The sequence below is a fragment of the Cyprinus carpio genome, chromosome B12 (genome assembly GCF_018340385.1).
Source record: "Cyprinus carpio isolate SPL01 chromosome B12, ASM1834038v1, whole genome shotgun sequence".
Lineage (NCBI taxonomy): Eukaryota > Metazoa > Chordata > Actinopteri > Cypriniformes > Cyprinidae > Cyprinus > Cyprinus carpio.
In genome coordinates this window covers 13,156,680-13,176,832 of record NC_056608.1, presented here as the reverse complement: position 1 = coordinate 13,176,832, position 20,153 = coordinate 13,156,680, and the positions used below count along the sequence as shown (strand labels likewise).

General features: G+C 38.8%; 1 protein-coding gene across 3 annotated transcripts in view; it reads left to right on the top strand.

Annotated features, from left to right (window-relative positions):
* odad2 (outer dynein arm docking complex subunit 2) overlaps positions 1-19,888 on the top strand; it is a 49,471-nt gene extending 29,583 nt beyond the window's left edge. For 2 of the 3 annotated variants that reach the window (XM_042735448.1, XM_042735447.1), the window contains exons 16-20: positions 3,909-4,151; positions 6,759-6,873; positions 10,945-11,133; positions 11,369-11,590; positions 19,590-19,888. In XM_042735448.1, the coding sequence (XP_042591382.1) occupies positions 3,909-4,151; positions 6,759-6,873; positions 10,945-11,133; positions 11,369-11,590; positions 19,590-19,703 (883 nt within the window). In that variant the 3' untranslated portion in view covers positions 19,704-19,888. The remainder of the gene's footprint in view (positions 1-3,908; positions 4,152-6,758; positions 6,874-10,944; positions 11,134-11,368; positions 11,591-19,589) is intronic. The other variant, XM_042735449.1, reaches the window with a different exon arrangement.
* The last annotated feature ends 265 nt before the right edge of the window (positions 19,889-20,153 follow it).

Sequence of the window (20,153 nt, the reverse complement as noted above, 5' to 3'; positions counted from 1 at the left end):
GGTTATTAATATTAAAATTGTCTATAGTATTCATTAATACCGAATTGGGCCTCCAATGTCAATGTTATAGTACATTAAGCCACATTAAGCATTTTAGAATGTCCTAAAACTGTGCCTTAAACTATAAGCAAAGCTGACTGTATTTGAACTTGAATCCAAGTTTAAAATAAAACTATTAATTACTCCCTTGTGAATGTAACCTACAAGCTGTAAAGTAAACAGGAAGTGTTTGTCCGAACTCGACTGGTTTTTCGAGATAATTAAAATATCTTTTGTGAAAGAAAGCAAAAGTTTTGCGAGGGAATGTAAAGTTTCTTGGGGGAACGCAAAAATTTTGCGAGAGAACGCAAAAGTTTTTTTCCTCCCACTCCAAATTTTTTCCACCCATCCCGATTTTTTTTTTCACCACCATGTCCCTTTAGGGGCTCCGTAGTTTTCAGATCATTTTAGAGTTTTTTTTTCTCCAGGTGATGAACAGTATTGTTCAAGGGGCTTAATATTTAAAGGGATACTCCTCCCAAAAATGAAAATTCTGTCATCATTTACTCATTCTCCTGCTGTCTCGGATGTATATGGCTTTTTATCTTCTATGGAACACAAACAGAGATTAAAAAAAAAGTAATCCAGCCAACTGTCAAATGAGTGTTAGTTTATTTTGTGTGGATTTTGATGCATTAACTTTGAGGGTCCAAACAACCTGCTTTTTATGGACTGATAGAGGTGGATATTTTTTTCAGTTTTTTTTTTTTTTAAGATTCTGTTGAAGACAAGTCTTTTTGTTCTCAAAACACAAAATTTTTATGATTTTTTTGTTACTTTTGCAACACTATTTTCACAATATTTTATTCAGAACTGGGTCTTTTTATTAGTTCTTATATCAGCTGATTATCTTTATCCAGAACATAATAGAAATTAATTTATGCTAGATGTGCCAAACCAGAGTTACACCTCTCTCACTTGTGTTATGTTAATTTGAGCAGGTGGCTGGTTTAAAGTTTTAGACGTCAGCTGTATAGAAAATCACTGTGTTACTGGCAGAATATTTAATGCAAACTTGGACATGAAGAAAGAACTGGTTTTATAAAAAAAAAATTGTACAATATCAAGAATGAACTCAGCATTTGGAATAAAACAAACCAACCATTTACGTAAAATACAATCTGCAGAGGTAGTGGAGCGCTAGGTCAGTGATCATTTACCAGGGAGTGTTTTCCCAATCCATCTGGTCTTGGTGTAAGCGCAGTGTGCCATTTCAGAAACAATCAAGGCTTGGTGTTTTAAGGCGAAAATCATTTCAGAATATATTTTACAGTGGTCATAATTTTGAGGTGCTTTTCCTCTTTATTTTTCTGAGAGTCCTAGCATTGCCAGCAGCAGACAGCATGTCTTTGTGTGGCTGATGAGTGGGGAGGTCACATGAGTCCAGCAGAAAGAGGGGTTCAGGACTGGGTCAGAGGGGCTTTTAGAAAGTGGTAGTGACTGAAGAGGATGTGAGACCTCCACAAATGTGCTGGGAAAGGCATATGTTAACCATTTACCTGATTAATGATGCATAAAATTAAAATTGTTATATTATAACAAGAAAAATATTATAATGATTATGCTCATAACCTTAATTTTATTATACACAAAGGGTGATATTCACTGGAGTTTTTAGTTATATAGGGCTTTAAATGCAATATCACAGTCATCTATGATCTTTCAGCTAAGAATTCACGAAATGCTTAATTACGTACTAATTTCTAGTGATTAATATGCTAAATAGGCCAAAATAATTTAAATGGACTGAAATCACTCACCGAAACAGTGACTTTTAATTAACGCCATCCAGTGGAGTGTTTTTACCATGTCAGCACTTCACCGTTACCAAAAAAATTATGCTGGAGCAGAAATTTGTTAAATTTGTTTAGCTAAAATATTGAGAGGTGGCTTATTACTGAAGAACTTCACTACAATAATTTAAACAGCATACAGAGTTCAAATACCCAGTTACCCAAATTTAATCATCAAAATTTTAGGCAAATTAACACTTGGTTTCAGTGAAAAATAAAATAACAAAATAAATAAATAAAAATGTGCATCACTAATGATTTTCCTTATTTTCCCACGGCAGTGCCATCAAAGTCCATAATAGTTTCATTTTGAAATTACTGTCCTTTGCTGTTGCTAACTCTGACAAGCTTTACAGAACACCCCATAGAAATGAACTGGAGATTTCTATGAACAGTGAAATAATATATAAAATGTGGACAAAGTAATAACAATTTATTGGAAATTATTCTTAAATGGGCTGGAATAAAGTGACATAGCATAGCAGAGCATACTATCTAATGTTTTTCTTCAAAGAAACCTGAATTATTAGGTTTCACAATAACATGATTACACAATAACATGATTAAAAAATTAAAAGAATGATGGCAAACAATTCTCAAAGTAAACTGAAAAAAGAAAAGCATAATTGGAAATGAATTGGAACTGAAAAGCTTAGTTTGAAATTGCATTTAAAACTATATCTCCATTAACCTACATTAGAATAAAAGTATAAAAGCTTGTCTGACAAAATGGATGAAAGCAACTGTTGCTAAGTCAGGAATGTTTTAGCTGTGGGTCTTAGCAAATGGACAATTGTTTTGGGTTTTTTTTTTTTTTTTTTTTTTTTTTTTTGGTCACTTAGAGATCTAAAAAATATTTTTGCAGTCTTTAGGATGCCGTTAGAAGCTCTTTTTAAAATGGTGCATGCTTACTTTGTAACCTTTTTTTTTGTTGTTGTTGTTGGTAGCGATTGACCGGTGCTGTTTCATGTTGTTTCTCTTGGCATGATTATTTGGCAGGTTGATGTTGGCTTTACAAAAATAGACAACACACACAGTCCATTAATCAGAGGCAACATATAATTGCTCCACAACTTTAATGTAGCATGCTGATAACACTTCACTGATGGCATCTGTTTTACATGCTATGCTATGTTTTAAGTGTAGGCCTGACCTTTTTTCTGACTTTTATGCTGTGCTAATTTTGGTAGGTTTTTTTTTTTTTTTTTTCTTGCAAGAAAATGTTTGGTTGACTTTGACCAGAGCCAAGTGACCTTGGACACTCAATGGCCTTCAGGACTGCTTAGCCAGAAACCGTAACTGTGAATAAAAACAGCCATATAGCTTAACCGTACATCAGAGATTAGTTGAGGCTCCCTGCAACCACATTATATGCCTTTTAAATGTTTACTGTAGTTCACCACTACTTGGCAAACAAATCCAGAATCGCACCAAAAGCTCTTGTTGTCTTGCTCCAAACCAGAAAATGTGGTCATTGAGCATAAATGCATATTGAGCACAGTGTGGGAAATGTTGCGGTGATAAAGCATCACCGGATTTATTCTCCTCCAAGATATCCACAACCCATACGAATGCTTCCTGTTGCTATTTAGGGTTTTGAGTCTTCATGTTTTTATAATCCATTGCATGATGGAAAAAATGCTTCATCTAATTATAAACAAACCATTTAATGTTTTTATGTCCATTGAAGAAGGTTCCTTCAGAGCAATATTGACACAACTTGCTCTTTTTCGTGAAATTCCCATGGATTTCCCATTATCCCATCAGCTACCACATTTAAACACAGGGGAAAATCTCACTATTCATTACAAAATTTTGTACAGCTTACAACATCTGTGATTTAAATTTTTTAAGAAAGTTTGAAGAAAAAAAAATAAAAAAAAAAATGCTTGTTGTAAAAAATAAAAAAGAGTGCACCATAAATGCTTGTTGTGTGGAAGCAACAGAAAATGGTATGTTTCTTGGAGATTGATGGAAATTGATGACTTGGTATATTGAGTCCTAGTATTTTTTTCATTGAAAGCGCTTTGGACTTGCATATGAGTAATAATTTCTTTCTCTATTTCTCTCTCACAGGTTTCAAGAGTATAAGGCACTAGAAATTCTAGTAGGTCTGCTCAAAGACCAACCTGAAGAGGTACTTGTTAATGTAGTGGGTGCTTTGGCAGAATGTGCCCAAATATCGGAGAATCTTGCCACTATCCGCAAAAGCGGTGGTATCCAGCCTTTGGTCAACTTACTCACCGGCACCAACCAGGCCCTTCTGGGCAACGTCACAAGGGCCGTGGGAGCCTGTGCCACTGACCCTGAGAACATGGTGTAAGTCTTACCTCTTACCACAACATTCTTAAATGTGTCCTTCACAAATCAAATACTAACACACTGCACTGTATTACTGTAACACATTTCCCTGTGCTCATATTAGACTGTTTTCACTGTTTTTGTATTACCTAATCAACCTGGATCCAAAACAGTTGTCCAGAAACAATCCAGCAGCTGACAATGCTCATAGTATCCAACCTTGGCTTTGTAATCCCTCTCACTGTTGCCATTGGCTCGGTTTAGGATGACAAAGCATTGTTCTTGTTCTTTGTACAAGATTCCATGTTCACCGCTTCTGCGGTGGATCCACCGGGCCCTGGGATGTGCCACTTGACCAGTCTCCGTGCTCCGCACATACAGGGCAAGAGCCCTCAGCCCTGGTTCTGTAATTACAGGCCTCGGGAGATCTGTGTTTACTTTACCTGCTGTGAGACTCATAGCTGCGGCCAGGGTGGAGGCCTTTTATTGTCTCAATGCGGTCAGTTTGTATAAGCTGTAAAGCACTTCTGACAACGGCCATTGGACTTGCTAAACAGAAACAGGCAGGCGAGCATAAGCATAGATGAGTACACAGAATGTCTTTTTCAGCTTAATGTACTAGATTATGGTCTGTATTGTGCTTTGTACAATAAAAACACTGTGAACTCATGAAATAATAGGAAGAAACATCTTTTAGGGTGCTCTCACAGGCTGCATTCAAAAACAAATGAATAACGCGACCAGTGTAGTCTTATTTTGGGTATCAAATCCAGAAATCTGTATCAATACCCAGCCCTTGCGGTGACATATGGTTAACAAACAGAAAAACAAGTATCATTGTCTTTAATATATATTGCCATGTAATTCACACATTCACAGAGATTTGGGTATCGGTTTTTCTGTATATTTAACACATCTGACTCTCATTGCTTTTACAAGACTGTTACAGACTGCAGTCCCCTTCTTAATTAATGCTGGACACAAATGAAGAGCGTTTTGTTCCCCTCTCTTTGGCACCCAAGCTCACACAGCCTTTGTCTGAAAGATTAATACATTTATAGATGTGAGCAACCACAGTGGTGTAGTAAAAGTCCACAGAGCTGTTTTTTGAAGAAATAAGGTCATTCATTTAATTTTAACTCTTTGAGTGACCAAGAACTTCAGTCCTGTAGACCTATGTACCAGCTCTTGAACATGTTGTTCTTGTTTTCTCATGGAATCTATATTTAGGACTTGTCTTTTTGTTCCCATTTCCTTGCAGTAACAAAGAGTCTTTTTAATGTTTTTCATTCCCCTTTTTTCCGTTTTGATGGTTTATTTTGAGAATTAAGCACAGTAGTCTACAAAGCAATTAGCATAGCTCATATTTGATGATCGTTTTCTTTAATAGAACAGCATGTTCAGGCTTGTGTCTGAAATTAAAAGCAGTAAAAGAAATTCATGATGGTCTGTCCTCCACATAGTACAAAATAATCTGGAATTCAAAATTATTGTTCGGTTTGAAAACATACTAATTACCTTTTTTAGAATGATTCATTGAAATATTAGATATTTATACATCTGATGGCTAAATTAAACAAAATTTTCCATTGTTGTTGTCAAACACACAAACTTCCATGGATAAACCAGCCCAGGAACTGATTTCTAGATGCATCCTACTACTGTAGTGTTGAGTGCATCTTACCTGTTCAAGTGCAGCATTATGTCCTGCTCCTAAAGGATTTAGTGGCCTCTTGGGATAGCGTGGGGCTCTCCATGTTATCATGGTTCTCAAACTGATTTATTATGAGGATGGGGTCGGGGGGTACACTTGGCGTCAAAATGGCTCTGACCAGTGCTCAGCCCGGCCTCCGTTCACTGGTTCCCCCCTTTGCAGCGTGGTTTAGCAATTATGACAGCATTGAATGTCGGCCTTGTCGCTGGATGCACACATGGGAAACAGGTTACATATTATTTATACCTGACAAACGGACCGCACTGAAGAGTCATTTTCCCGTTCTTCCCAGAGCCTGACTACATCCTTTAGTAGAATCATATCCGCAGCATGAAATACAGCCTGTTCTTAAGTAAACCTCACTCAGAAGCAGTGAAATATAGAAAGACTTGTCTATGAGAATGTTTGACTTGGAAAACGTACTTTCTCTGGGTTTTTTCTTCCTCCGAGTCGCCGACAGGAACCGAGTTAAACGGTGTGCTCCGTGCAAGTGTGTGTGAATGTGTGTTTGTCCACGGTCCGCTATAAATATCCGCACGGACCTCCTAAAAGCATTGTACGGGTCAGGCCTCGGCCAGGCTGATGCGAACATGTTTTAAGGGAGTTGTTGGAAGGTTTGGAAGGTGAGCAGGGGGTACCGGTGTAAGGGACTGAGCAGGTGGGATGTGATGGGAAAGCCATGCTGAGCAGCTTTCTGATCTGCTACTGGAATGTTTTCATCATCACACCAGGAGGGATAGTCTGCTGCAAAAGCCAAACTGAATCCTGGGAAAAACAGACATGTTGGGAAAACAAGTCATGAGTTTACACTGTACATTGCACTGTAAACTATGTAATGGGGGGTGATAAATCAGGTTGGTGTGACATCTCTCAGTGTCCAGAAGATACAAGTTGTTATTCTTCTCTCTCAGGATAATCGATCGTCTTGATGGTGTACGTCTTCTTTGGTCTTTGCTGAAGAACCCCAATCCAGAAGTTCAGGCCAATGCTGCCTGGGCCATCTGCCCCTGCATTGAGAACACAAAGGTATGTTTAATTATGCCCAGTTTCGAAACAGATTCATTTGTATCTTGACATGTTGACATGACGGTGTTTTAGTAAAAACAATAGAGAATCCTCATAAATTGAGTGCTATTGCCATTGCAGATATAGAAAATCTTGACTAGAGAGATGCACAAATTGCCTAAATCTAATGCCTGTGGTATCAGTGCTGAAAGAACACGAAGAACAAAGAAGCTTACGCTTGCAAACAAACTACTAAATGGACATTTAATCTAGAGCGCAGCCCTCTATATCATTAACTTTCTATCAATCCACAAGTAAACAGAAATCACACGTTCAGAATTGCAACATCAAGTACATCCAGTATAAGCAGCTGGTTTCATCTATATATAGGATATAAATCTCATAGCTAGCACAGAGCAAGTCTGCTTTCTTGAGCCTCTTGTGTAACGCATTAGCACAACTGCATTATTTTTCATGTAGTAGATTATCAGCGCAGTTGCAAATACAAGAGAATTGTTATTTATATATATATGTAATGTCTCTGATATGGTGAAGTTTTTTGTTCTTCATTCATATCTAGAATATTTTATCTAAATCAAAAGTTTTCTGCTTCTTCCGGAATTTCTTAGTATTTCTTAGTATACCCTTAGTATGTGCATTCAGGGAGAGGAGAGTGAGAGTTGGTGGTAAGGGCTATGTGAAATTACGTACCCATCCAGACCAGGAACCTGATCGGCCTCACAGCAGCAGTTATTTAGATAAAGGCCCATGTGGATTGAGTTAGCAGCTCCAGGGCCAGATTTATGAGAATCATGCTTGAGGAACCGCATCTGGGGATTTCAAAATCCCTACTAGTGCACAAACACGTGCTCACAGCTGGTGCTTACTATGAGTCCTCTAGTAATTATTAGCTACTGTAAGATAGTTTAGCATGTAGTGTTGTCTGCTTTAACAAGAACCATACTTAATTAGTCCAAAGAATAAAGGTGTGGTCACTGATGATTTATGTGAAGTTTTGTATGCAAAATGTATGAAGCACAGCTCACACAGAAATCACGTTCAAACCAAACACTTTTCTGTTGGTTAACAAGGTGAATCAGCTTGAGCCCACTTTGAAGTCTGTATAGGAAAATCTTTTGCCCTTCTCAAAAAATCCCGGATCCTGTGTATTCCTTAATGTATTTTGTCCATGAAAATTTGTCTAACAATGACAAACGTGGCCTCACATTCACAATGCAGTTGAGTATGCACTCAATGTTACTATGTACTGATGAAATGTAAATCTTGAATATGCAATGTAATGGCTCCGATATGGTGAAGTTTTTTGGTCTTCATTCATATCTAGAAAGAAGGTCAAAACAGCTGAGCAGCGGCATAATCTTTGCAAACATTTTGCTGGGGGTCACATATTTTTGAACCAGTGGCAGTAAGTAGTTGATAACAATTGGTATGAAGTCTTTCTGGAAGTTCTGCCAGACTGCTCTGAATCAAAAACACCTTTTTGGATAGATTTTCTTCTTCTTTCCTTGTTTTCATTAGAAATACATTGGCTTCTTAAAAGTCGTGACACACTGAGCTGTCTGTCAACCTGCACCAGGGACACTAGTAGGGCATGTTGAATCGGCGGGAGAGCCTTTTGGTGAGAAAGATCACTCTGATTGGCTGTTCAGCTTGGCGAACCAATGCACGAAAAAATGGAAGTGATGAAAGAAAATAAAAGATGAAGCCAAGAGGGGATAGAAAGAACTCAACTAATATTCAAACATATTCAAAGAAGCTCTGTAGCGAATCCATAGTAAGGCAAGCACTGCTTGGTTTACGGTTTGCATATCCGCAGTTCTAGGTCTTCCGGTGAATACAGGCTACTGCCACCTGCTGGTATGGAGAGTTATTTCCTCTCATGCAGGTGCAGAATATATGTGAAGTGATGAAAGAATATAAAAGATGAAGCCAAGAGGGGATAGAAAGAACTCAACTAATATTCAAACATATTCAAAGAAGCTCTGTAGCGAATCCATAGTAAGGCAAGCACTGCTTGGTTTACGGTTTGCATATCCGCAGTCCTAGGTCTTCCGGTGAATACAGGCTACTGCCACCTGCTGGTATGGAGAGTTATTTCCTCTCATGCAGGTGCAGAATATATGTGAAGTGATGAAAGAATATAAAAGATGAAGCCAAGAGGGGATAGAAAGAACTCGACTAATATTCAAACATATTCAAAGAAGCTCTGTAGCGAATCCATAGTAAGGCAAGCACTGCTTGGTTTACGGTTTGCATATCCGCAGCTCTAGGTCTTCCGGTGAATACAGGCTACTGCCACCTGCTGGTATGGAGAGTTATTTCCTCTCATGCAGGTGCAGAATATATGTGTTAGTTGGTCGGTGGATGTAATATTTGTGGTGTGTTCAAGCACAACCAGAAGCAGGTGATGTGAGAAGACACCATAATCTGCTTTTGTTGCTTTTGATGTGTGCTTTAAATTAAAACCTCCAAAATCATTAATGTAAACGTTAAAGTGTTATACCTCACACTCAATTTCCTGAATGCTATAATTTGTTGAGTGCAATTTCCTAATTTTTCTCTCTCATATTCACACTCCCAGCATCTTGTTCTTCTCCTTTTCTCTCTTGGGCCTTTTCCTCTCCCTCTTTTAGCTTGGCTTACATTGGTTTTTGTACACTGTTTGTGTTTCATCCGTTCTCCCTCTTTCTCCCTCACTCTTCCTCCCTCTCTGCACGTCTCACTTCGTGCTGTGTTTGCTGATGTGGAACTTAGTTGGGGATGTTTTTGTGGGCCCTGGGTTGAAAGGGTTCCTCAGTGACCCTCCGCAGCTGGTGGCTCTGCCATACTTCCTCTTCTGCTCCAGCTTCTCTCTCTCTCTCTCTCTCTCTCTCTCTCTCTCTCTCTCTCTCTCTCTCTCTCGCTTTCCCAGTGTTCATCAGTATTCCTGTACTGCCATTTCCTGTGAGAGACACGCTGCAGATTCCTCCCCTCTCCTCCCTGATCTCTGCCCAGACACACTAAACACAGATCTTATCCTTTGGCATCACTTTAGAGGCTCACCCTGCTCTGCACGCATGACCTGCTCTGGGTCTCCTCTTCTCTTTCTGGGTCTGCAGGGTGGAAGGCTGATTTCTGCTGTGCGGTGTACAAGGGTTTATTAGGGTTAAGCTGTGTTGTGAAATACAGGGTTATAGAGGGACAGACTTTATTGTTCTCAAGAGAACCACAGAGGACTGTACTTACAAGAGAGTCAGGGACTTTAAACTTTGTTCTTTAGGTTAGGAGACTCCAGTTCACACAAAGCTGAACTCAAGTCATGGTTGTGTCGTGTTGTTCATGGCCAGAACAGAAGCAGCAACCTGTGGTACTCCATAATCATTCCTTGTCATCGCAAGTGGCATCTTTATTCAGTAAAAATAGCAGGTGGGAATACAAGATTGGGTTGTTTACTGAATGTTTGGCTTCATCTGATTCCAAAACCATAATGATATGCCTCTGTACCGTCAATAAAGATATCACTGTACTATTTTATAATCGTTCTAAACAGTCTGGTGCCATGCTGGCATGCTACATACCCTCTGGCACAACTGGACTGAATATAAAAGAGTGCCTAAAGTTGCCATTTCTGTGCAATATGTGGGCTTGTGTGTTTTTAATCCCCACTGTTCTACTGTGGTTGACCTCTTTGGCATGAGCTTTCATGTGACCTGAGGCCTTTGGGATAAAACGCGTCCTCCAATGGTGCCACCAAACCTAAAACAAGCTCTGCTTTACACACACGCACAGACAAAGGGAAAAATAACAAATGCTCCTTTTTTTCAGCCGTATTTCCTCTCCGAGGTGAGTATATTCTCTAGGTAGTGTGGACTGATTGAGTTTGACATGTACAGGTTTCATATGTGACAGAATGAGTACAGACTTGCTGAATCTCACAGCCTGCGTCTCATCCCAAAGCATGCTGGATTGTCTCCATATATCATAAGAGAAATGTGGCTATTCTCAATAGTTCAGTGAATGATTTAACACGATAACACATAAAAATAAATGTTTTCGCAATTCATGACATTTTCTTGTTTTCTCTGTGTTTAGGATGCTGGAGAAATGGTGCGTTCCTTTGTGGGTGGTTTGGAGCTCATTGTTAACCTGCTAAAATCACAGAATAAAGATGTGCTGGCCAGTGTTTGTGCAGCCATTGCCAAAATTGCTAAAGATGTGGAGAACCTGGCAGTTATTACAGACCATGGTGTGGTTCCCATGCTGGCCAATCTCACCAATACCGTAAGTGCTGATCATGTTTCACATTGACAAATTCCCTTCTCTGAAATTGGAGGCATTTTTGTTATTCTAACGTAAGCCAAACAAACAGTAAAGACACCTCATAATATTAGTGTATTTTTTCTATTACTGAAAATATAACCGTATGTTCAATTGTAACCATACTAAAAATGTGTATCCGTCAATTCTCGATTTAATTAGGTTTTCTCTGTCGCCCTCTCTTTGTGTGATTGTACAGGGGGACGATAAGTTACGGCGGTACCTGGCAGAAGCCATCGCCTGCTGCTGTAAGTGGGGGAGTAATTGTGTATCATTTGGGGAAGCTGGAGCTGTAGCCCCGCTGGTACACTACCTTAGATCAAAAGACCCTTCGGTGCACCAAGCGACAGCCCGGGCTCTGTTTGAGCTGTCTAAAGACCCTAACAACTGCATCACAATGCATGAAAACGGAGTAGTCAAGGTACTGCATGATCTCATTTTTCGCATTGCTAGCTGAGAGCTTTCTCCAAAGTACAAGCAGGGTTGGCATATGAAAACATCACTAATAAGCTTTGAGAGGATGTTTTTCAAACTATTTTTAAGCAGCGAGGGCAGGAGAACAAGGCATGTTTTCTTATTCTTTTTTTGAAGGGGTGGGGGTGATGGTTTTGTTGGGGGGGGGGGCGGAAGTTAGAGCGTTTTCTAACCGTCATGGGAATTCAGCAGAGCAAACAGCAGTGTGTATACTGAGCTTCGCTCCGCCACCCCCTAGTTATCCCCTGAGCCCTAGCATGCCAGGGCTGCTGAGCATTGAAAGGCTGTTGCGCGGGGAACGGTTGCTCAGCAAGCTGCTGGGAAGAAGGAGCAGAATGTGATTGTGGCATGACTTTGGCCAGGACAAGACTGGTCTGGGGTGACAGAACACTGCTGGGATACTTTCTGAGTGGCAGTTTCTGGAATCCACTCAATATGGCGCTCAAATCAAAAGATACACGGTATGTTAGACAACAATGCCTTACATGGTCTTTAAAACTTTCCGTAATAATTGCTCAATTTACAAGTAACTAAACGGATTTATGTGTTAGGTGTGATGTAGGTTTTATTGTAGCTCTTGCAGGGTTATTTAGGGAAAACTGCTCTCTGCTAATGCCAAAAATCAAGCATTTCAAGATGTGGCTGTTAGAGTGACAGGTCTAGACTGCAGCAGCTCAAAAGAAAGCTAATGCATTTTATTATAGAACTCTATAATGTCACCTAGTGATTAGCATAACCCTTAAAATGCTATTCCACTCTCAGAAAAATTAGCACAAATTTTACCTTTAAGGGTAGGACTGCTTGTCCCTTGGGCAGTACCCTTAAATGGACATGTTTTACATTATTTTCCATTTCAAGATTCATCGTAGTAGCTTAAGGATATATAACTACTCAAAGGTACAAATATGCACCTTTTAGGTGTGCATATTAAGGTACAAAGTTGTCTTTTATAAAGGGGTCTTGACATGAGAAATCAAATTTGCCTTGATCTTTTGGCTTTGTACCATCCTGCAAGTTACATAACTTAAAACATCCTATTCATAAACAAAGCATTTATTTAATTAAGCTCCAAAATTGCTTGTTTTGTATCCGAGGGACAAGGTGGCGTCACCTGGGCACAGTCGTTTGCATAAACACTGCCTCCAGAGCAAGACATCAAAGGATAGTCTTCTTCGCCTAGTGGCATTCAGTCATTTAACATCTTGACACTTGATCACACTGAATGCGAGTGTCGCATAGCGTCAAAAGCAAATAGAAATTACAATCACTGCTGCTATCTTGTCTACAGTATACAGATGCACGTTCGCTTTCTCACACAGTCCACTTGATTCTGTCGTCATATGCAGTGAAAGAATGCTTGCTTTGATGCGTTTGGTTTAAACAGCTTGTTCGCATCTTTGTAAAGAGCATTTTGTTTTGTAAATGAGACACAGTGTCATGGAGAGTTCACAAAGAAACATTTGTTCGAAAGATGAAGCAGTACTATATCTGACTACAGCTGCCTCACAAACTGTAAGTAAATCTTATAATGCTTTTCTGGAAATGAGCGTTTCATTTTGATTATGTTGTCAAAACACACATGTAATAGCGATGGGGCGTTGATAAGGTTTCCAATGCAGTGACGTTAGCCAATCATAACAGTGGAAGATTACTGAGAACCTTAAAGGACACACCCCTTAAAAACTGTTTCTATGAGAGTTTCTAAGAGAGCTTTAGAATGAGGGTTGAAAATAATTTTTCCTCATATTTATTTTGTTCGTACAAAAAACTTTATTAAAATTAAGTAAACCTCAAGGAACATATTAAAATAATTTTTAAAAATCCATGTCATGACCCCTTTAAGGGTACTGTCCCAGTTACAAGATGTATCTCTAAATGTACTATTTTTGCACTTTTTTCTGACACTGAAAGTCTAAGAGGTCTTTTATATAGACTAAACTAGAAACCTCCATGTACTCAGACTGGGTTCAGCATAGACTCAGTATACTCTCTACCTGATGACTGTGCAGTTAACACTAGTGAACTACATATTCTTCAATAAAAGATGACATTTTATTTATGTATACTGTAATTCAATTTGGGAAAAAAAAAAAAAAAAAAACATGTTTTGCCAATATTCAGATTTAACCACATTTCACTTTCCCAATGAGATTTTCACATGAGAAAACTGTTTGAAAGCTTGTACATACAGTTAAAACGCTTCCCCAACACCCCCAATAACAACTGGATATAAATTATGAGAGTGGTTGTCGTGTTGCAGTTGCAGCCAAATATTTTTTCCCATGTTCCTTTAATGGTGTGCTGTAGTCTGATGTGCTGGTGCAGTGAATGTGGTTCAGCTCAGCCCATAATTGGAGGCTGGACTGAACTTTGGGTGTTCCAAAAGAGTAATGTCCAATTTGCAAAAATCGTTAAGGCGAATGTGTTTTTTTTTTTTGCCTGGTTCAAGCAATGACAAAAACTGGACAACTCAGTGTTTGTGTCTGTGTGAATGCTTGTGTCTGTATGAGTTGCACAATCCAGCCTTCAATTGCGCCCTCATTACCTCTTTAACTTGTTCTCACTGACATATTTGCTGCCTGCACCTGAACAACCACTAGCACAACTGTCATTTAAAATGATATATCCGCTATTGTGACAGAAGACATGTTAAAACAATATTTCCTACCATTGTAAATGGGTTTCGAGAGACAGTTTATCAGGGAATGATGTCTGCACTGCAGTCTAATTTATGAAGGGGTGTAAAACTCAAGACTGCCTCTTGCTATTATTGCAATCGTATTTCAGAGTCAGAAGCCCTTGTACACCCAACAGCTAAGAGCTGTAATGATTTCCTCCGCTCTCTCTCCCTTTCCCGCTTTTGCATGCTGTGCCCTCTCAGACTTATGTTCTGTCTGTAACTTTGCAGCTCGACGTTCTTAATGGTGTAGAACTCAGTCCCCCAAGCTTTAGCAGAGGAAATTAAGCATTGAGAAGAAAGTATTTTACACTGGAAAATACATTAGAGATGGTCTCTGCACCCTCCAGCCTCTCCAAATTCTGCCTTTACACTTTTTACACAATTTACTTAAACGCAGAAAACAACTTTTAATATTCCTTTTGAATATTTCATAAAATATGAAAGAGCATTTTAAATTGGTTCTGAAACAAAAGCCTTTTATGATTTTACAAGCGTGTTACACCTCAAAAAACAGACGTATGAAAGTTCAGCCCATTTGGGAACTACTATGGCTGAGGTTGCTGATCTCTGAAAGACACCGTTCAGCATGTTGTGTGTATGAGCATCCTGTAGCCTGTGGTAATTAAACACACACTCCGTTTGATTTGACATGTACGCTCAGTATCATTCGGATGTGCCTCGTTGTGCCTGATGCTCAGAAAACTCTTTTCTTCCAGTTTCTCTTTCCCTCCAGCACACTGCCACAGCTTTGCAGATTGTTTGTTGAAACCATAAATCCTTGCAGACAGCTTTAGCCTGATTTTTCTGTTAAAGAACTCCTTTCATAGGCAAAAATACCTTTGCGAGACAAATTACAAAATACGAACGGTAATTATCAGCCATTTTCATCTGAGAGGATTCCAGCTGGTGTGAGTTGCCAGATCCTGGTTTGTTTTGTGCGGCTTAGACTGTATTTTTTTATGGACTGCAAACCTGCGCATGTTGTGTGAAAGTCCTGTAATGTTGCTTCTGTTTTCCCTCCTGTCCTATTTATGTGTTTAAAACAAACCAGTATGCGTGCAAATGTTAGAAAAATGAAGGAGAGATGTAAAAAGAGCATGATTTAGCCTCGACCTGTAGAAATATTCCATACGTTTCCTTTTAGTCATGGTCTGTGTGTAGCAGGTTGAAGCTGCTGTGGATATGGCAAGCAGATGACGTCCTTATAAACACTCAGCCTATTCAGTCTTCTCTCTTTCGCTCTCTCTCACGGAGCTTTCTGATCTGTCTACTGTAGCATGTGTCTGAAGTTTGGAGAGTTTTATGTCTTGAAACAGCATGACTCGACCCTCTGTTTCGTCTGAGGTGAGGAATGCAGGGTATCTCAGGTGTAAGAGTTGAAAAAGGTTTAAGAGATGTGTGTAGATAACATGAAAAGCATTCTTTGCATGTTTATTGAGGAATACGAATAAAGAAAACAGGAGGGAGAGCCAGGAAAAGAATAAAACAAAGAATAAGTGAATAGTCCGAGTATATCCTGAAAGTGTATATGGGAAATAGTAAAAGAAAGGAAGAGACTTATCTTGTGTTGCTTATTTACATGAGTAAATTTCCTCATAAAAAGCATCAATATAGATTTCACAATTCAATTCAATTTTGATTTGCAAATTCTTGATTCAATTTGATTCTGATTTTGATTCTATTCTAGCCGTATTTAAGTTATAACGTACATTTTGCTAACATTTTAAGAAATTTTATATGCTAATATGTAAATTATACAGGTCATGTTTCTGGTAATAGAAATTAAGCTGAAATTAAATAAAATAAAATATAAGATGGAAAAACTTGGCAGCTAACTGAAATAAGTACTAAAATGACTAAAATATATATATATATATAACAAAAACTAACAATAGATAAAAACTCATTATACTTACTATTGTTCTAATAAACTAATGTTAAAATGAAAACTAATTCAAAACATTATTAAATACATTAATAATATATAAATGATATTAACACTTTTTCAAAATGATTTAAATGGGTAACATTTTGAACTATTACTCATTAGAGTAGTTTCGACGATCATACTAAACTGGTCACACTTTTTGGTTCACTAAAAAGAACCAGTTCATATGAGTCATTTGTCATGAATCGGATTACACTGATCGTGTTGTGTGCTTTTGTGTGCAGCTCACAAGATCAATATGTGATCCTGGACCCCAAAACCACTCTCAAGTGTCAATTTTTCGAAATTCAGATTTATACATCACCCGAAAGCTGAATAAATAAGCTTTCCATTGATTGTTAGCATAGGTCAGTATTTGGCTGAGATACAACTATTTGAAATTCTGCATTCTGAGGGTGCAAAAAAATCAAAATATTGAGAAAATCGCCTTTAAAGTTGTCCAAATAAAGCCCTTAGCAATGCATATTACCAATCAAAAATGAAGTTTGATATATTCATGGTAGGAAATTTACAAAATTTCTTCATGGAACATGATTTTTACTTAATATCTTAATGAATTTTGGCATTAAAAAAAAAAAATCGATAATTTTGACCCATACAATGTATTTTTGGCTATTGCTGCAAATATACCCCAGCGACTTAAGACTGGTTTTGTAGTCCAGGGTCACATATGCCATTTATGGGACAAGCCATTTAGAACTGGGTTCTAGTAGATCAATGAAAGGAGAAGAAAACTGGAATATGAGTAATATGAGTAAAAAGGTAAAGACAAAAGTGAGGGTAGAGGACGAGAACAAGTAGAGGCGGGTGGACGGGGGGCTTTTACTGAGATTTAAACCCTCTCCTCAGGAAACGGCAGCTTACCGCTGCTGCACTTAACACCACAACACCTACATGCGTGACATGGCATGTGTGTGCAAGCATGTGTACATGTGTGAGAACTTACGTACATGTGCTTGTGCTGAAAGAGAACCCTGGGAAAACATGCTTTCACTTTTCCTTCCTGGAGGTCAGGATCCTCCTGCTCTTGCGGCATATAAGACAGAAGAAAGTCTTAGAGACTGTGATTCATTTTTCAAACATGAGGCAAGTTATCATGTTACTGAGGTTTGGGAGTATTTAACAAGTGGACTATTATAGTCTGTTCAGGAACCAGCTGGGAGAGCTGAGAGGGGCAGGGCTAGACAGAGAGCAGTGCTTATCTGAGGCTCCGCTCCAGGCCCTAGGAGCCCCTGTTTGGCCACGGCTGAATAACACTCTATGAGCTCTGGCAAACGGTGGCTGACCCTGTCGCGGGCATCCTCTGACTGCTCACAAAAGCAGCTTGTCTGAACGTGCTGGCATGTTGCTGCAGCCTCGTGTTTGCATCCGTTCGAGGTGTTTTGGGATCTATTTTAAAAACGGCAAATCTGGAAATCCAGCAGAACATGATAACTGATACATTCATGTGCTGGAGAGAGACTGCTGAAATTATGTGAAAAACCTGGAGATGGTTTTAACAAATAAAGACGAGGAGAGATGTTATCGAAGCATTTTTTTTTTTAGTGCAAGTCGGTTTAGTTCAGGAATCCGGTGGAGCTCACAGATAGAATATTCGTCTTTCCATCTGTTTATTCTTCACTATTTAACTTTTAGCAAGAATTTGGGGAATTCTGTGCCTTGGCTTAGTGTTGTCTATATAAACTTGGTGCATGTGTGTAGAACATGAAAATAGTTTAAACTTAGTCTTAACACTCATCTCAGCCATGAATAGATCTCAAATCCACAAGCACTGACGCAGTTTTAGAAAGGTATATTTTTTTATGTTTCAGTCAATATTGAGTATTGTCATCTAAAGCTCACCAATAAATTTCTATCATTATTTATTCACCCTCATGTCATTCCAAACCCATAAGACTTTGCTCATCTTCAGAAATCATTTTTGTCCATCTGTGTCCATTTGGTCTGTGCAACCAAAATGTTCATGCTTCCAAAAGTACAAAAAGACATTATGGATTAGACATAATCCAAATAAACCAAGGAGTTTAATCCAAGACTTCTGAAGAAACATTATCACTTTGTAAGATTAACCAGTTTAATTTAGTATTTTATTCACATAAACATTGATCAACACACACACATAGAGCATCTCAAATATGGTAAACACTGGTACAATAAAACATATATAGAACCATAAAAAAATGTGATTCTTTAGTGCTTGCTTGACTTCGTTATCGGCTGTAACATGAAAATATTCTTTGAATTACAGCATTAGTATTGGCCAGAATTTTGAAATTCTGAAATGCAGAATAAGTGATGTATATGTGTGACAACATGCTCATATCCTGCCATTAAGCATTCAGAAACAAAAAGATCCATGGTTTTTGAGAATCTGGTTTGACCATAGCCTGCTAAAGTAAAACTTCTGGCCTAAATGTGTTTGCATAAACTATGTGAAGCTCAATGAATGACCTTCTATTGGTACTGCAGTGAGGGACACACACATACCAAACAGATTTAGACTGCCCAAAGTGCCAATGTGTTTGTCCGCAGTTTGTGTTTATTTAGATTTAGGAACACAACTCGCCACTAATCTTTCTGTCTGTCTGTCTCTCTCCCTCCCTTGACAGAAAGACAACTGTATTATAACTTACCCACAGTGTGGCATTGGCACAAACTCTACCCCTTAGGTTCACTTTGTGTGACTGTATAATAAGCAACTCTCATTGTACAATAAAAAAAAGCTTTTAATATATAGTCTGAATGTTCCAGAAAGTGGTCTTTTTTAGAGTCCGGATCAAAAGAAGCGGGTTACACAAGGCTGAAGTGGAGGGATCTGATATGACCTTTGATCTGATGGAGAGTGCAGCCAAACTGTGGTTTAGTACATAGCCAAATGTTCAGGGCTGTACAAGAGGAGAATTTCAAAACAACTACTCAACCTATTCATTGCAGTAACAAACACAATTCCTGTAATACACTTACTCACATAAATTCTGTGCCATATTCTCACTTTCTACCTCTTATCTAGCTCTCTCAACCCAACTAAACACACCGATATGTGAGTTAATGAGCCGGCGCAGTGCTGCTGCCATCCAGTAGGCAGCGAGCCTTGGCAGCCGCAGGAGCTGTAAACTCCTCTGGCAAAAATCTGCAGTGTGCAAACAGTTGCATTTATAGCTTAATAACAGATTAGATGTCTCCTTCAAGCCCCAGGAAAGAACTGCTGTAAGAGGCCTTCGTGAATGACTGTTATTGTAGCTATGCGGTTTTCGTTCTCTCTAATGAAAGGAGAATGTTGGCCAGCGTTATCATTTCATGTTCCTCTTTTCTTCGCAGCTCCTGCTCATCATGATCGGATCCACGGATGAGATTCTGCAGGAGGCAGCAGCCAGTTGTGTGGCCAACATTCGACGCCTGGCGCTGGCCAATGACAAGGCTAAATATGGGTAAACGTGACCGCATCTTCCCTTCAATCTCACCCGCAGTGGGCACCAAATGAGTTACTTTACCCACTCAATGAGTATAAATGGATCAGCTGTGATGCCCAATGTGTTTATTTATATTTTACTTCAACTCTGTAATAATAGCAAGCAATTAGAGAAAGCTAAACATGTCATTAATTAATTCGTTGGAGTCTACAACCCTGAATCACTCTTGTCTCAGCTTTTTCCCTCAATTTCCTCATCACAGCATCTAATTTAACAATAACAATAAACGCTTTCTTCTCCTATGTGTGTAGATGCCAAATGTTCCACAGTTTATGTTCTCTAAAGTGGTTTCAAGCATGAATACAACACATTCACGAATGCAGCAGGTACTGTTGTCCACACGTCTGAGTAACAGGCACATCTGGTGATGTGACTTTTGTTTAAAAAGTTCATGCAGCCCTGTAATTGAAGA